The sequence below is a fragment of the Musa acuminata genome, chromosome BXJ2-6, assembly GCF_036884655.1.
Source record: "Musa acuminata AAA Group cultivar baxijiao chromosome BXJ2-6, Cavendish_Baxijiao_AAA, whole genome shotgun sequence".
In the NCBI taxonomy this organism is placed as follows: domain Eukaryota; kingdom Viridiplantae; phylum Streptophyta; class Magnoliopsida; order Zingiberales; family Musaceae; genus Musa; species Musa acuminata.
The window spans coordinates 41,975,324-41,993,600 of record NC_088343.1 but is presented as its reverse complement, the minus strand read 5'-3'; the positions used below and the strand labels follow the sequence as shown (position 1 = coordinate 41,993,600).

At 37.6% G+C, this 18,277-nt stretch overlaps 2 protein-coding genes across 9 annotated transcripts; one reads left to right on the top strand and one right to left on the bottom strand.

The window, feature by feature from the left end:
- The first annotated feature begins 140 nt into the window (after nucleotides 1–140).
- Nucleotides 141–3,334, top strand: LOC103989573 (lipoyl synthase 1, chloroplastic). The gene is made up of 7 exons (XM_009408456.3): nucleotides 141–557; nucleotides 965–1,146; nucleotides 1,342–1,432; nucleotides 1,602–1,759; nucleotides 2,125–2,296; nucleotides 2,369–2,479; nucleotides 3,056–3,334. The coding sequence occupies exons 1-7, from the start codon at nucleotides 189–191 to the stop codon at nucleotides 3,134–3,136; spliced, it is 1,164 nt and encodes a 387-aa protein (XP_009406731.2). The 5' UTR covers nucleotides 141–188; the 3' UTR covers nucleotides 3,137–3,334.
- A 382-nt stretch (nucleotides 3,335–3,716) lies between these two features.
- LOC135581378 (uncharacterized) lies at nucleotides 3,717–18,079 on the bottom strand. Of its 8 annotated transcripts, none has more exons than XM_065114529.1 (16): nucleotides 17,575–18,079; nucleotides 13,818–14,260; nucleotides 10,883–11,082; nucleotides 10,535–10,696; nucleotides 8,294–8,605; nucleotides 6,618–6,776; nucleotides 6,386–6,535; nucleotides 6,025–6,225; nucleotides 5,681–5,839; nucleotides 5,385–5,561; nucleotides 5,109–5,279; nucleotides 4,840–5,027; nucleotides 4,573–4,755; nucleotides 4,429–4,481; nucleotides 4,087–4,300; nucleotides 3,717–3,962 (listed from the first exon to the last, which is right to left on the bottom strand). In XM_065114529.1, the coding sequence occupies exons 1-12, from the start codon at nucleotides 17,894–17,896 to the stop codon at nucleotides 4,967–4,969; spliced, it is 2,517 nt and encodes an 838-aa protein (XP_064970601.1). In that variant the 5' UTR covers nucleotides 17,897–18,079; the 3' UTR covers nucleotides 3,717–3,962; nucleotides 4,087–4,300; nucleotides 4,429–4,481; nucleotides 4,573–4,755; nucleotides 4,840–4,966. The 8 variants fall into 8 exon arrangements, with proteins under 8 accessions (XP_064970601.1, XP_064970602.1, XP_064970598.1 ...); XM_065114530.1 differs by having other exon boundaries at nucleotides 4,429–4,469; XM_065114526.1 differs by having other exon boundaries at nucleotides 4,429–4,755.
- Nucleotides 18,080–18,277: the final 198 nt, after the last annotated feature.

The window sequence follows — 18,277 nt, the reverse complement described above, 5'->3', positions numbered from 1 at the left end:
ACGAGTTGTTCCGATCGTTAGCCGTTCCATGTTGATCGAACGAACTAAACGCAATCGTACATTTCCGCAATTTGCCTCCACAAGAAGCCTATTTATGGAATTACGGTTCGATTTCACCAAAGATTTAAATGATCAAGAACGGGAGCTTTGTTTCTTGTTCGATCAATTTCGGAGCTCAATCGGCGAAAATGTTTCAGAAATCCCTCGCCAGCCCTTTCGCCCCGCCGATTCCGATCGGTTGCCTGAAGCCTTGGTCGAAGAGCTCCCGGAATTTGAACGTCGTTGTTCGATCTGAAGCGGTCGATGCTTCGAACAGGGCGGATCCGAAACCTAATCCGGCGCCGTCGAAGCTGTTCGAATCGTCGTCGTCGGCGGCGGCGGGGCCGTACCCGGGCGGAATGGGGCTGCACACCGGCCGGGATCCGACGGTGAGGAAGCCCGAGTGGCTGCGGCAGAGGGCGCCGCACGGGGAGAAGTACGCGAGGCTGCAGGAGTCGCTTGCGGAGTTGAAGCTGAACACCGTCTGCGTGGAGGCGCAGTGCCCCAACATTGGAGAGGTCCAAGTTTTGACGTAAACTACGCGAATTAGTCTTTTCAAGCAATCAATAATTTCGTGCTTAGAAATTCAATCCGTGCATTTCGTGCTTAAATATGTTGAAATTGTTATTTCTAGGATCATTCAACCCTCGACTTGCATGAAGTAGTCAGATCTTTAAACTGCTAAAGACTGCCTGTAGTTGAAAAGTAGGGCTTATAGATGACAGCATAATATGGCTTATTTAATGATCTTTTTGTCGTTAAATGTTCTTGGATGTAATTTATAGAAGTGGCTCCAAGGATATATCCTGTTGTAATGCTACATTGGTAGTGCACTCTGTTCATATGTTATGTTGGAGACATATGTCTCTAGTATACTTGCACTGTGTACTACTTGACTCATCAAAGATTGGTGTTCTAACTGCAGTGTTGGAATGGAGGGGGAGGAGCAGGCGGTGAAGGGGATGGTATCGCTACTGCGACGATTATGCTTCTAGGGGATACCTGCACCCGTGGCTGTAGATTTTGTGCGGTGAAAACCAGCAGAAACCCGGCACCACCGGATCCTATGGAGCCCCAGAACACAGCTAAGGCAATTGCAAGTTGGGGGTAGGCATTTTCTGTTTCTATCAAAGTTGTAGGAAGTGCTTGATTGTGTCATCCTAGTGATACTTTTAGATCTTGATCTTGTTGCGAACTAGTATGTTTAGATCTCTTATATCTTACTTTGTGAATTGTCGAATTGTAGACATCGATTATCATGCACAAAGGCTCATGGACCTTCTATCTGTACATGTTTGGCAGGGTGGACTATGTTGTGCTTACAAGTGTAGATCGTGATGACCTACCTGATGGCGGAAGTGGCCATTTTGCTCAGACAGTCAAAGCTTTGAAGGTTCATGGTTTATCTTTTTGTTAAGCTTTTGTAGTTTCTTTATATTCAGCTTTATTTACTGCTAAGTTTGTTATACCTGTACCTTATGATTATGGACATCAATGAGGTAAATCCTTTTTTCTTTTATTCATTACAAACTCACTAGGTTATGACATTGTTTGTGTTGCAGAAGCTTAAACCTGATATTTTGGTCGAATGTCTAACTTCTGATTTTCGAGGAGATCTTGAGGCTGTCTCACTGTTGGCAGATTCTGGCCTAGACGTATTTGCCCACAACATTGAGACAGTGAGGCGGTTGCAAAGAATTGTTAGAGATCCTCGGGCAGGGTAAGAAGCATACTGAGAGTCATCTATTCAACACTGAAGTTCAAATTTTCCTTCATATATTGTGCAATGAATAGCTCAAAAGTTAACCCCATAGGTAATAACTCGCAATAATGACACTGCTTATGTGAATAAGGCTGGTGGCTATTCTACTTCAGAACATCCCTAAGCACAACCAAAGCAAAATTACAAATTACATCAGTACTTCTTTATGATATTTGAAATAACCTACTCTTTCAATGAGAAGCTTTTCCCAGCACTAGTATTCATTCGAGGCATACTAATTTGAAGGAGAAACAGTCCACAGTTTTGTCACATGTGTGAATACATGCATGTTCTGATCGCATTAGCTTTTTTCTGTTTGGCAGGTACGAGCAGAGTTTAAATGTCCTGAAGCATGCAAAGCTATGCAAGGATGGGATGGTTACAAAGTCTTCTATCATGCTAGGTCTTGGAGAGTCAGATGAGGAGGTAAAGGAAGCAATGGCTGATTTAAGGGCCATTGGTGTTGATATTCTTACATTGGGGCAGTACTTGCAGGTTAGACAGCAATAGCATTTTGGATTTTTTGTTCTTTTTTGTTGACATTTATGGTTCTGAGATATTTCACAGCCGACACCACTACACCTAACGGTCAAAGAGTATGTGACGCCTGAGAAGTTTGCCTTCTGGAAAGAATATGGAGAATCTGCTGGTTTCCGCTATGTTGCTAGTGGACCACTGGTAATTATGTTTGGTCTTGTCTCTCAACGAGGTCGTTTAGTGTGATTTGGGAATTTATGTTGCACTTAGTAGATGAGCAATGTAGTTATATTCCTGCTTTTCTTTGATTCTTTGATGACATCATATTATGCTGGTTTAGCTTAGCCTAAAAGTTTCATCTTGTGACACTAACTAAAAACAGATGTTCACCGTTCGAGAACACTCGCAGGTGCCGTGCCTGGTAAAATCCTCGAGTAATCATGCATTGATTTATGATGTCGACCACATATGATGTTATAAGTTCTTTCACGAGTACAAGGATCACATTGTTTAACATAAAATACACCAGATTCAAATCCTTTGTTTTCTCCTCTTTTACCAACTCAGATAAGATGGCATTCAGACCCCCTTATAATTTGAATGCAAATCCAGATAATTCTTTAACTGAGCACACTGAGTTAGTTTATGTGCTCTTATAGGTTGATTGTGGAATCATTCTACTAGACTCTGGTGTTGTAATAAACCGTCTCTCGTAAAGCAGTGTACTATCTTTTTCTTGGTAATTCACACTCCTTTTTGTGTTTGATGGTATTTTAGGTTCGGTCTTCCTACAGAGCAGGGGAGCTATACGTTCAGAAATTGCTGAGAGGAGATTCTACATTGGCCAGTAGAACTTAGTCAACACAAATGATCGAGAGATTTTGAGCTATTCAGCCTCTTATCTTTGAATGATTAATGTAAAATTTTGTTCTTATTTGTAGACTTAATAGTTGATGCTGGGCAAGTATAGTTGTTAGTTCTAATTGTCTGTGTGGTTTCAATTTTTTGACTGTGATGACAATTTATTTCAGAAGTAAAATAACTACTGTTATTTCATACTAATTATGGAGGAGTTATTTGACCTATTGTTTTAACTGGCAGTTTAGTTAGAAACTTTCAAGTTTATTTAGAAACAATAATTCTTGTGAAGAATACCTCTGTTTCTCAGTAATACTATTCAAAAGGAAAGATTTTATCATTTGTGTGGGTAGCAGCATTTGTATCATTTTTGCAATTTCATTTTAAAGTAAAATTGATACCAAGACATTGGAAAAAATTCATCTAAAATGACAAATGAATTTAAAGCATAGAATATAGTTCCACTTTAATAAAAAAATCTGGTGTTTATTACATCACATTCATCAACAAATGGGAACAAATGAAAGGAACATAAAAAAAATGTGGCTCTAATAAAATCATGACTCAGTACACCAAACAATTGGAAAGAAACCAATAACATGAGTTTCCTTTTGCGTTTTTTGCTAGATCTCATCAAGAAAAGATCACAGACAAAGGTCATCACTTCAAGAAAAATAATTATAAAGACAAAAATAGCCTCTGAGTTTGCAAAATTCCATTACATGCGCAGCTTTGTCCATACCTATAGACGTACCTAAATAGCAAACTTGTGTAGAAGCAAATCAAATAGGGGAACGTATAGAGGGTGGTGTTCCATCTATCCTGCCTGCATGCAACTGAGCAAATATCAGTTCCTAGTCCAAAACACTTTTTATATGTGTAGAAAGCAAATGCTTGAATCCAGTGTTGATTACAAGCAAAGACTCAACAGGCCAGTAGAAATTCTCTACCTGGTTTGTATAACTGAAGCTTTATGTCGTATATAAGCATGGAGGCAAGAGAGACGGCTCAAGGATTCCCATACCTAACAAAATACAGAATATATAGTGTTGCGTTGTCTGTGATAATACTGAACAAGGGATTCTGCAGAGTGGTCTTTGAGTAGTTTAGATAATCCAGAATCAGTAATCATCAAGAAAGCCTACTACTTTATCCATTGCATTCCTGAACAGAACAACCCTCTCATCAGTAATCAGTAGGTCTTCATCTAACTTGCCTCCACAGACTGTACTGTTACAGTTAGCAAGCACTTTTGAATAATTATCATCACCAGCACCACACACAGCTCTTACCTTAAATGAATCCTCGGCAGTTCGTGTGTCCTCTTCAGTAACTACAAGAGATGCTATGCCATTTTTGAATAATTAATTTAGCCAAACTACAAGAGATGCTATATCAGTAAGCCGAACGTTTAATAAAGATTTGATCCTCCTCACCTTCAGGTTTTCTTACTTAGGTCACTAATGCTCTCCGTAGCATGAGTATTAGCCTCTGTACTTGGTGATAAATGTACATCAGAAGGAACAGGTTCAGTAGAAGCATTGACCATGCCAAGTGCTGTAAGATTTTCCTCTAGAGATCTTTCTGCTTCAGCTTTAGACATCTGCGGCTAATTATCACTGTAAATTTCCAAAAATAAATTAGTAGGCAGTACGCACAATTACAAATAACATAACAATATAGCAGAATCCTGAGTCTCTTACTCCATAAGCCTTGAATCTTTCTTCCTTATTCCTTCTATATAATCATTCTCAGAATTATACAAAATCACAGGGGTAGAGAAATAAACAGCATTAACTACTTCAGCTGAATAATTCAGTGTGCCATCTGCTACAGAATTTTCATGAAATGAGCTTCTGGATCTAACCCCTGGCTTTTTAATGTATTAACTCTGCAGCATCGACAGAGTGACATATTAATAAGGAGCAAAATGTTAGAGAATAACATGCCAAGAATAATTAGTCAGTAGAACCTTGCTATATTCCTTTGCCTTCTGAAGTTCCTAGCGGAAGTGTTATTCATATATAAGGCAAGGGGTGAATCATCAGAAGCTATATCAACTGAAAATTTTGCTAGGCCATCTGCTGTTGAATTCTCCTCAATAGGAAATCTGGACTTGATCCACATGTTCTGTTCATTTTTACTGTGAAAAAAGATCGTTTAACAGATACTGTCAGCATACGTTTAAAGATGATACATTCCACTCTGCTACCCCAATGCTCAGTATGTCGATCCACATCACCTCAACCTTTTATCCATTGCCTTGCTGATGTTCATACTTTCTGTAGCGTTCGAATTTATAGCAACTACAAGTGACATATCTGCTGGAGCTACAACAGATGATGTGTTTGTCATGCAATCCTTTGTTGAATTCTCCTTAAGATGTATTCTGGATTTAACTCTTGGATTTCTTGGTCTATCATCCCTGAAATATTGATAAAGAAACAAAAGACAAATAAAAATTATAAGGATATAGAATAATTTGAATACGAAAGCACAATCTTATATAAAATATGATCATAAAATCTAGTGTCTTAATCATACCTCAATCTTTTATTCCCTGGCCTGCTAATGCCCAGACTACTGGTAGGATTCGATTCTATGCTTGGTGGAAGAGCCAGGTCATCAGTGCAACAATTTGTCTCCTGATCCTCCATTGAAACTCTTCTGGGCTTCTTTCTGGACTTATTTGGTTGATTCTCACTGTCCAGTTGGTCATAAAAGAAAACTAAATATTAAAATAATAACCTAATCAGATCATAATATTTTCAAGGTGAATATATGCAAACTCTTCAAGGCTTAATAAACATATATAATTAAGAACTAAGAACAAGGGAATGAAGACAGAATAACCCAAAGAAAACCAATGTATGTCCAAAGAACAGTACCTTTGCCTTTTCTTCCTAACTTTTGCACCACCAATTTTGTCAAACATAGTATTAGAATTAATTAGTGGTGTAAAGTCATTTGGACCTATTGCTGGTCGCTCACTTTCTCGGTCTACAAAGTTAGATATAAGTGCAGTCTTCTTTATCTGTGCTGCAGCTTGAAGCGAAATCAATTCTCCTGGAAGCAGAATCTTCCATCGTCTGTATACCCAGAATTTAAAGTATTATCTTTGAGTCACAAGAAAATCAGGTACTATAGAATCACAAGAAGCCATGAGTCAGAAGACTCAGAACATAAAACATCATTTCAAGCAACAGAGGTCTTTGAAGGTGAAATAGTAGGAATGCATCATGATCATACCTCCTACATTGGTTATCAGTACGTGGAGGTATGCAGGCAGCAATTTTCGACCAACAATTTCCATGCATCGCTCTTGCATCCAACAGCTTGGCATCCTCTTCTGCAGTCCACGGTTTTAAATTTAGGGTTGGATCCAAACAGTTATGCCACCTGTCACCAGAGAGAGCAACTTGGAATCAAACAGACATTATAAATTAGTCTTATCTGGAGGTAAAGAAAATTATGCTGCTACCTTTCTCGACACTGAACTTGTGTGCGACCAGGGGCAAACCAAGCTATCTTGTTCCAGTTTTTGGCCCCAAAAAGCATCACTGCTACTTTCAGCCGTTTATCTTCGTCCACAGACCATCTTCCCACTTTCTTCCTCTCAGGGTTAAGAGTTTTGTTCCACCTGCAACAGAGAGGTCATAGGTTTCATGTTACGGGAAGGATATACTAGACTCAATGTTCACAATTTCATATACCGGAACTATACGAGTCAGGGTTCAGACTAGTTCTACAATGGTCCATACCAGTGTACCAAGTGTTAGTATGCCGGTATATACCGAGTTTCAGAAAAAAACCTTGGAAAACTGAAAAAACAAAAGGCAAAATATCCAGTACAGGGCCTGTACCATCCTGTACTGGGCGGTACAAGCCCTATACTGGGCATACTGCATGGCACTGGTCCTGTACTAGATGGTACAAGCCATGCATTGGGTGTACCATCCGGTTTACCCTGGTCTCCATACTGGTAGGCTGTCAGACCAGTAAATACTATACGTACCATACTGTATCAGGCAGTCTTACAAACCTTGATTACACCAACTACAATCTGTATGACCGTCCAGTCCACAAATGAATATATAACAATTCCTAGAAAATAACATATCCAAGAAGTGTCACTGGAAACATAACCCCTGAATTCAAATAGCTATCACCCTTCATAAATCTCAATGTCCAAAAAGGAAGTATATAACCAATTAATGGTAATCCAACTAGTTAGCATATCATACTACTAGAAAGTTGCATCCATTAGCAGTTCCCAGGCTGTCACTACTGCATTTGCTAGAAAATAATATATTTACTTATGCCAGTTGTGTCATCAAAAGCCCATAACAAAGCATTAATGCCAAATGGCAAATACTATCACAATTAAACAACTGCGTGAAGTTCGTCAAGGCTATATAAAAACTCTTTGAGTGTACTATCATCAATTGGAAAACAAAAGCCTTTTTTATTGCATATGCATAGCATGGTTCCTAGGATGGTGTACTAACAAATAGTAGTACCTTATTTATGCCAATATTTTGTACAATTAACATAAAAGAACTGCAGCTCATCTGATACATGATAGATCAATTTCTTCAACTTAGTTATTCTATAGTATTGAGTTACAATCCAATCAGGAGAACTAAGACTTTAATCCTGTCACTTCAAAATCAATCATGGAGGCTACAAAGTTGAAGATCATTCAAAATTATCTACTATGTAAAAACAAGTGATAATTTAAAAAAAATAAAGATTTAGATAAAATTTGTGTGCCCAACAAACTAAAACAAAATGAATGCAATAAAAAGCATTTATGCATAGAAGTACCAACCAAACTACTTCAACAATCATCAAAACGCTTGACACTGATAGACACTGTTGTATGACTACATACAAGAAGTTTACTTGATCTGATACTTTTATATTATTGATCAAATCAAAACATATTCTATGTCATTGATATTGCTGAATTTTTTATCCATTTGATATGCATAGATAAGAATGTTTTGCAAGTATAATTTTTCATTTGTGGACTTAGGAACCTAGGCTGCTCCTTTGTCTGTACCTAGATACAACTGTCCGTTGGTCATTGTTCTTCCAACAAATTAACTAATTAATCCGAGAAATCAACAAAGAAAGCACTTAGAAATGACTTACCTATTAGAACACTGAGGACCTACACGGCTTTCTAGACAAGAAGCGACCATCTGCCAGTTATCGCCATAGTACTCCACAGCCACACGAAGCTTTGCATCTTCATCTTCTGTCCAGTCCTTATTCAGAATATGAGGATTAAGGCTCCGTTGGTAACGTACTAAGCATTGGAATGGTGTTCTATGTGTACCCAATGTGATTGAAATATCTATCCAATTGTAAATGCCCCTTTCTTGAACGATAAACAAAAGCTTCTTATCCTCCATTACTGTCCAAGGACTGTGATTAATCATGGAATCTTCACAGTTCAACCACCTGAAGAAAAGATAAAATAAAGATTAGATGTGCCTTCAACTGTGAAAATGATGAGGCAGAGAAATAAAATTGGCACAACCATGCAAAAAACCATCTGCATAATAAAATACATATTAGAGCGGTGGTTTTGTTACAGACCAAAGAAATTCATATTCAAATGTGACATACAAAGAAGTCTAATGAAACATTTATCGGCTCTTCATGAGATCTTCACAGTTCAACCACCTGAAGAAAACATGAAATGAATGCAAAGATTAAAAGTGCCGTCACCCTTGAGAATGATGAGGCAATTTGGAGAAATAAAATTAGCATACCCACTAAAAAAATATCTGCATAATAAGACACATTAGAATAGTAAACTAGTTACAGATCAAAGAAATAAATATTCAAATGCAACATACAAAGAAGTCTAACTAAACAATTATTGGCTCAATTTAGCTTCATCTAGCAACCATCCAAACTCCTAAATACAGCTTCTTAGCAAGACTGACACAGTGTGGAAGTTTACAGTGCCAAATTCTAAGAAAGGAAGCAAAATTATACAGGCTGGCTAGGATCAAAGCGATACACATGCCTCTAACTTTCATAGAGATTGGCTACATACTAATAATCACTTAACTAATTTATAACTACACTAGTGAACAATGTTGTCATAATTAAAAGCTAATACCACAAGCATCAGTACTTAATGACTTGTCTATCTTAGTGGATAAACATTTCTGCAAAGGAAAGGGCTTTAGAAAATCTGTACATCAATCTTATTGTCAAACAATGTACTGGACAAAGTCACACGGTACTTATTCATGCATCAGACCTTCCACATCAGATTTCAAGATCAGGCCAGACATACTCCAGTGCATAACACTTAGACATGCATATGCAGGAGAGAACACAACTATGAAGTAAAAAACCTTTAAACAATTAGGCTTCTCCACCAACCTTAAGTAATAAGTAATTGATATTCCCGTCGCTCTCACATTGAGTCAGTTCCAATATGGAACAGTCTATTTGGATCCAGATCAACCACTCATAAAGAAAATCCTAATTCCTCAGGCAAAATATCAAATAGTTGGGAAATGACCAATATTGATCAAAAAGAGTTGCAAGAATTAGCTGATTTTAGATAATAAGGCGATTCCAGCGATCCAGATTAGATTCCAGCCAATTCCGGCATAGATTCTTTATCATCCAACATAGTATTATTGTAGCCATCCATTGAATTAAGAAATAGAGAATAAAATGGGAAAGAAGATAAATGAGAGAAGAAGTGGAAGGGGAAAGAGAAAGAAAGAGAAGGTGGACATGGGTGATCGAAGGAGGAAGGGGTGACTGGAAGAGGGGATTAGCTGAGGATTTACTTTGTTGCTCACCTTGTTGTTCAAACTACTTTATGTTTGCTCGCAACTACATGCTGCCTGCTTGCTGCCAATGCCACCCATTCACTACCCTTCTTGCTTTGGGCTTAAGGAGCAACCTAAAGCTTGTGGATTTTTTCTTATCATTTTTTATATGAAAACTGCTACATACTTTATAATTATATAAAATGTTTTAAATTTTGGTCTGATACCAATCTCAACAACTAGTTGAACTTGTAAATTAATGCAGGTCATTGAATTTCGTATTGTTACTCAGACTCTAATGGTGGAATGTATCGGGAGAAGGAAATTGGAGAATGGCAAAATCAACTACGGTAAGTATTTCCAGGTTAGATTGTCCGATAAATTGTCAAAAGCCTGTCTTGTCATAGCCTATATCAGGACATATTTGAACGGATTGTAAAGAAAAGCAACAGTTGAAGGTACAAGGCTAAACAATGCAAGTAAATTGAACCATTAATAAGCAAATAATATATGACAGATAAGCATTAGAATGTATAAATGATGCTAATATACTGAAATATAGAATACCTCATTTTAAGTAAAATTATACCTTGCTTCACATTCTGCACCAGCACGGCCCATGGCATACATTGAGGCCAACCGATTCCAATTTACTAATGGTATGAAAGATCTAATTTTTTCAGGTGTGAACTCAGGATCACTGAGTGTTATTGCAGACATTAAATTTGAATCTGTGATGCCCTCTGCGTCACTGCATGTGAGATAAAAATGATTAGAAAAAGTTCAAATGCCTCAAAAACAATGTTAAAGAAAATTTTTCCAGTAACCTCAACCCGCAGAATACTTTGGTTGAAAGCCTTCGTGTAGATTTAAGGTCATCAGAGCAAATACAGAAAATAAACTAGGAAGAAAGGCAACCTCAAAAGTAAATACATACCTTTCCATATTCATTGAGTTCAAAATCAGCATCTCTTGGTACTGTTGCTTTATTCCCTTCACAAGATTCTCTTTCTCGATGTTTGACCATGGCTGCTTACTAAGTGAGATGGGAAATCTTTTAAGTACCATTTTATACTTTGAAACATGGGAGTTCTCATTTGGACCAATATATGAGGCAGGAACCTTCTTCAAAGTCGTCTGCATCCAGACATACTTGTCAGCCAATGTAAATTTATTTCTAAAACAAACAACTAAAGGCAATAACAGTTTAAAAGAAGAAAACAAGTAGCAACTAGAGAAAGAAAGAACTGATAGCATGTCTGACGCCATCCATGAGGATTCAACAACTATATGTTAGTGTAATAAAAAACATGATGGTAATAAAATTGTATATAAGAAATTTATTAGTAGCACCCAGCACCACATCTTTATGGAAGTTGTAATAATTATGTTCATAAATACAGAATCAATAAAAAGACAACTAAGATAGATGCAAGATAATCAATGACAATATAATCTAGTTATGTCTAGTCTGCTTAAGACTTCCAAGTGGTGCTTCATATATTTACAACACCATACAAAAAAAATAATTATAATCATTGTGTTCCTTGGATTGTCTTTTTTTTTTTACAAAGACAAGCTTATTCATTACTGAATTATTTCACTGTACAAAGGATGCATCATCTAGTCCTTGATGATAAAGAGGGAAGCCTACTGGCATACAGTACAAGAAGAATCACAATAATTGATCCTCAAAACTTATCATAGTTAAACCAAACAAATGCACCATAAATCCTACCAATACCTATTTTAAACAATGTCTTTGCCAAACTTCTCCCATTATGTAAATTCTGAACCCAAACAAATTATGAATAGACAGCACAACAGTCATATAAAATTCCAACAGGAAGAAAAAAAAATTCTAATTCACTGGTGACCTTATCAGTCTTATTAACCAACAATGCCTAGTGGTCAATCAGAAGGATAATCCATGGTGGCAAAGTTGCTCACTGTAAGACTGCAGTTGAGGTTAGAGATTGAAGTAGGACAAGTTCATTATGTGCATATAAATTATCTTTTTTTAATTTGAGAATAGAGAAAGAATAATAAAAAAGATAATAGACAAAACTATCAGACTCTAGCTCAATGAAAAACTCTCAGGAATGAAATCATACCTCTAAACATCTCACATGTAATCAGTGGAATCACACCTTCAGGAATAAAGATGTGGCTTCACACCATTTGCACATACTTAATGTGGAAAAAATAATTATTCATTCATATTCATTTATTCATAAAGCAATTACAATCCCTTTACCCTTTCTATAGGCTCCCCAATTTCAAGAAAATAAGAATACAAAATTTAAAAAAATGAATATAAATCAACTACTTTATCCTTCTTCGCAGAAAATAATTTTATAGATTTGATCAGTGGTTTAAATAGGCACCCTGGTGCTCGGGTGAGGCAAGACGAAGCCCGAGCACCTCAATGGTGGACCAGGTAGCGCGCTTCAATGAGGTACCACCTGGGCACTCACCTAAACCCAGGCGCTTCGGGCAAGCGCCTGATTCAAATGAAGTAGTAGCTAGTTGGTTCGATTGAACCAACTAGCTTCTTACCTGCAAAAGCCATCCCTCGCACCCTCGCATGACCTCGAGACATCAACCCTAGTGCAACTTTTGCCTTTGCTACCAACGCTTTCTGCCATTGCCTTCACCATAGACGTAGCAGGCCGAGGCTTCCTCTGTCGTCGACGGACGTGTTCGACAGCCTAACCTTTGTCCGCAGCTTCCTTCCGTTGTCGTTGCTTCTGTGTGCAACTCCTTCCACCGTCGAGGGAGAGGACTACAGTTTCCTTCGCCACTAACGGACACCTCTGAAGTTTCCTTCGCCCATGTCGTTGCCATCCGCAGCTTTCACTACTGTTGTTGTTGCCATCCACAGCTTTCTCCGTCGCCATCGTTGTCGTCTAAAAGTTCAACTGTCGATGACTTTTTCTCTCCCTCCTAAAGGCTATTTTTCTCCCCCTCCTAATAATATTTATCAATTATATTATATATTTTTATATTTTAATATTTTAGAGCGTCTCGCTTCACTTTGACGAGCACCTAACACCTCGAGCATTTTGGGATCTTGGCACTTTTTGATGTCTAGCGCTTTTTAAATCACTGGATTTGATAAATGAAAAAGTTACTTTTTTTATGATATATCTAGATGATAGACTTCCATCCTCATCAAACGATCAAACTTCCTTGCAAAGATAACATCTTCAATCAAGATTTTTAATCTTCAATTAAAATCAAAAGTTGATCACTATTCCATTTTCTACTCACTTTATTTTTCTTATTCTTGAGCAATTTAAAAAACTAAAATAGAAACATTAAGATATTGTCATGTGGCAACTTATTATATTAAATGTCCTCTTAGTCACTTTATATTGGTTTGAGGGTAAGCCCAAATCATTGAACTAAAATCTAACAAGCAGATATTAAATAATCAGCGCTCAGCCCCACATTTCACTTAGGCCCAGTTAAATCCCATTAGATGAGATTTAATGTTTCAGAAAATGCTGTAAATATATATAATATAAATATCTGTTAGAACAAACCCAAGTCGGGCCAAACCTGACGATCATGGGCTTGTTTGCACTCAGCTCATTAATCATACATACATATAATTCAGCTTCAGATTTGGCTCTTTATTGTTGTGAACTGGCCGAGCCTGAGCTGGGCCTAAGCTTGAAAACATGCTATTTATGAAAGCAAATTTTTTTCCTAGCACTGCATACATACAGGCAGTAGGTGTACAGAAAGGCCCCCATATATAATCTATGAGCATGTAAAGGCTATAGTTACATGTTACAGAAATACAATCAAGGGATGTATACCAAACATGTGTTTCAAAATGTAGAACTGCCAGATAAGATCTCTACCTTTGATGACTTTTCAGATGTGGACCTCTTCAAAGATATTAACGTGATACGAGGATCCTTCTTTTGATATAAAATATTTGCCACTTTCCTTTTACAGGCAACTTGAAAGTCCATAAGACATTTAATACGTTCCTTCAGTTCTTTATTCTTCTCAATCTTTGCTTCAATTTCTAGTAGCTTCCTCCTAATGAACTTCTGACATGATCTGTTCTTCTTAAGAGCATTAACAAAATTGTGAGCAGACTTGGGAAACTTAGAAGATGTCAAATCCTTAACATTTGAACTCCATGCTTCATGCTCTGGAAAGTGTGGTTCAGTGTGACTGTAGCCATGCTCTTTGCTCAATTCTGTAGATCTATTAGGTGTTTCTGGCCCACATACATCATCATTGACAACCATCTCAGGTTCTTCTAGAATTTTCTCAGGTTTCTCTCTCAGAGGATCTGCAGGAAATTTGTAACAGAGAGAGAACATGAGTGACATATGTAATAAGAATATAACTAAAAATATCAACTCTAACAACCATAAAGCAGAAAAACAAGTATAAAATTAAGAGAGATAAGGAGAGAATAAGAATAAAAGAGGAAAAAAAAAGACAATGAAAAGGATCAATGAGAAAGGATTTTTTTTCATGTAGGTTGGGTGCTCCAGTTTTGCATTCGGTCTAACAAAACATGTAATTTAGTAGTAATGAAGAAATGTGATAGAGAACCATCTAGCCTTAGAAAGGATTTCATAAAAGTTTATTCTAAGAAAAAAATCAATAAAAAATTCATCTATTAGTTGGCCTAGAAATTCTAAGAGTTGTGTTGAAAATTGTAAAGTCTTTTGATCGGACTCCTTTTGTATTAAGTGTACTATTGTATTAAGTGTACTCATTTACTATTTAGGTGTCCCAGAAGTCACATTTTGGATTTCTAAAAGACATATAGATTCCTTAGGAGATTAATATTGGGAATCATTGTCTTTGTTAATTGTACCAAACCTCCTAAACCCCTATAAATAGTGGAGCTTGTTAATAGATCAAACACTTCAGATTGGAATGACAAGAATTATATCTTCTCTAGTCTCTTACTTTCCTCTCGTATCTCACACTTCTCCTTCTTTCTCTTCCCCTTTCTCTACTTCCCTACTCTATTATTCTACATCAGTTTGGTATCAGAGCCCATTAAGAGCCATTAAGAAACTTGCCCTATACCCCATTGGGTTCTAACTAGCAATGAAAGCTTTGATCACTCAAGGATCCTTACACCTCTAACGTCAACCCCTTACGTGTGGAGTTGGACTTTAGGGCGATTGTCCCTACAAAATTAGTGGACCACATAGCTCTTAGTGCTGGGTAAATTTTTTGAAAACTTTATTAATATTTTTTATCGAAAAGAAAATTCATATATTTCATTAGATTGTGGTTCTCTTTTTTCTCTTTTTTTTCCCTATTTATCACCCTCTCTCTCCCCATCTCTCTCTCCCCATTAGCTACAACTATAGTACCACTAGAATTTGAACCCTTAAAAGTTGTCTAAAAATAAAAAATAAAACAAAACAAAAAGTGAGGAAAAAAAGTGAGAACCATTTGAATATTACATTTCCACCTTGTGCATTGCAACAATTAACAACCTGATTGACATTGAACATGTATTATTTGCAAAAATAAAACTAGTAGAGCCCGCTAGGAAATATTGACAATATGTCCAATGTAGTCTTGAACACCGTCGAGAGCCTCCCATCACTCAATAGAAAGTCATGAAATAAAAACTTAAAAAAATATATATTTACCAACCTACTTTTGAAGCCAATTGGTTAACAATTGTTAAATCTTAAATAATTGAATTCGAATGAGGTAGAGTATTTGACCCAATTTGAGGAACTTTACTTAAGTGTGAAATAAAAGAAGAACAAATCATCACTGTTCGAATATTTATTAATGGGTTGAGGTTTGAGATCCAACGGGAAGTCTCCCTTAGTTTCCCTGACACCATGGAGGAAGCTTCCCGACGAGCCCTTGAGATTGAGAAGTATATCAAACTTTATCCAATTCGTCGAGTATCATCTCAGTCTCTTGACAACAGAACTAGTACCCAATCTACACCATGTAGTGGCTTTGTCAAGTAAAAAATCCCACAACTAGCAACAATCCTGACCCAACCATGAATTGTCCAACTCATTCAAGTATTGATTCTTAAACTAATTCGTCTTCAATCTAATGTCATTATTGCCATAATAAAGGTCACATTGCCTCTCGTTATCCTCAACGTACCCTTATCTTAAAATAAGAATCACAGGATCAAATCGAAAAAGTAGACTAAGTAGTTGAACCCAAAGCCTACTCAGGTGATGAAAACGAACTAGAAATTAAGGATGCTCATGTTAATGTTGTCCACATTATTCTCTCTACTACTAGTGATTGCAATAAATGGAAGAGGACATGTATCTTACATACTTTCATCCGAAGTGGGGAAAGAACTTGCAAATTAGTTATAGATGGGGGGTAGCATCAAGGTATATAGTTTCGAATAATACCGTCCGATACGAGCGGTACGTACCAGTCCGACAGTAAACCGATACGCGGATCGCTCGCTACCGGACAGTATTTTTTATTTATATATATATATATATATACACACACACACACACACACACACACACACACCATCGCCCCGCCTAGGTTGACGACGTCGCACATTTTTAAAAAAAAATTATATATATATATATATATATATATATATATATATATATATATATATATATATATATATATATATCGAACGATATACCGCTCGGTATGCAATACCGTACCGTACCGAGAGAAGATCGAAACTCCGGTACGGTACGATATTTCAATCCTTGGGTAGCACTATGAACGTAGTCTCAAAATTTGCTATCAAAAGACTACTACCTTCCGACCTCATTAAAAGTAGCTTGGGTTAACGAAACCACTTTACTCGTGATCGAAAGATGCCTAGTACCAATCTAAATGGGCGATTACCAAGATGAAATTTACTGTGACAACCTACCGATAGATATTGCCCACATTCTTTTAGGTCGACCTTGGTTGTATGACCTTCATGTTACCAATCATAGAAGAAAAAACACCTATGGCTTTCGATACATTTGAGCCAGTTATTTTGTGGATAAAAGCCAGATCTGAAGGTCAAATGGCCAAAGTTCTAAATTTGAAGCACTAAAAGTATAATAGATCTTTTTCAAAGACAACTTCCAATGATCATATCAGATTTTACCAACCTAGACATTTTCAAAAGATCTGTCCAATAATCAGTGAAATATTGATTCAAACAGACAATTGTTGTCCAGCAAATTCAACTTGCAATCAGATGAATCCACCCTAATCTGATCCATCAGTTTACACCACTAATAGGAGGTAATCATTTCTTGACAATTAGAAATGTGGTAGGAGTCGTAAGTTAGTATCTACTAATCTCATAATAGATGTGCTTAGTCTGGTTGGTCAGAGTCCCATTAAAATTAACAAAAGAATGCTTGTAGCAGTTCGTTTGATTTTCAGACTGAAATTATTCATTTGGTAAGGTGCATCGCAATCTCTGTTCTTCTTGATATATAGCCAACATACAAAGTAAACCATAGCATCAGGCAAACGCAAAAATGAATTAATTTTTTAAAAAAATTACCAAGTAATCATAATATAAACAAGGGCGGCGACGCCACATTGCATATTCACCGACAAGAAGATCTAAAACAAGTAATCCAGCCACAGATTCGAAAGGGCGGTGACTCTTACCGCTATTGTACTGAGTAAATCTCCGCTGGATGGCTCGAAGGGTTTCGAAATCATCCTCATCATCAAGATCCATCGGCGCGAGAACAGACAGGTGCTTGACCAAGGAAAAGGAATCGACGGCTAGGGAGGGCGAAGAGAACCGTTCCTGCAGACGACGAAGGAGGCCTGCATCGTCGCTTCCGGAATCAGAGTCAGAATCCAAGTTGGCACCACCTACGTCGGCGGGGTCGGCGCCAGTGAGCGCGCAGGCTCGCCGCAGGGCCTCCATATCCGCGTCGAAGGCATCGCCGCCATCGCTCCCAGAGGAGGAAGAGGACGCCATAAAGAGGAGTAGCACGCCGGCAGGCGATCGGAAGAATAGTAATTAGGGTTAGGGTTACGATTCAAGAAACCGAGGGCGAGGAGCTCCGGTGGAGCGACCAACGATCGCAACGGGAGGCGCCGACTCATGTGAGCGAGGCGGGGCATTTAAAAGGCTTTTGTGGCAACGAGGGTTGGGAATTTAGATTCGGTTCGATCACGGCCAGCAGACCCCTTCTATGGCTATTTATCGAGCCCAAATCCGGACTATTAGATTAGGCCTAAATTTGGCCCATTAATAGAAGCCCAAATTCGGCCCATTAATGGAGGCCCAAATACGGCCCTTGTATTTGGTCCAAATCCGGCTCATCATTATCGAACCAACGACAACGCTCGCTCGCCG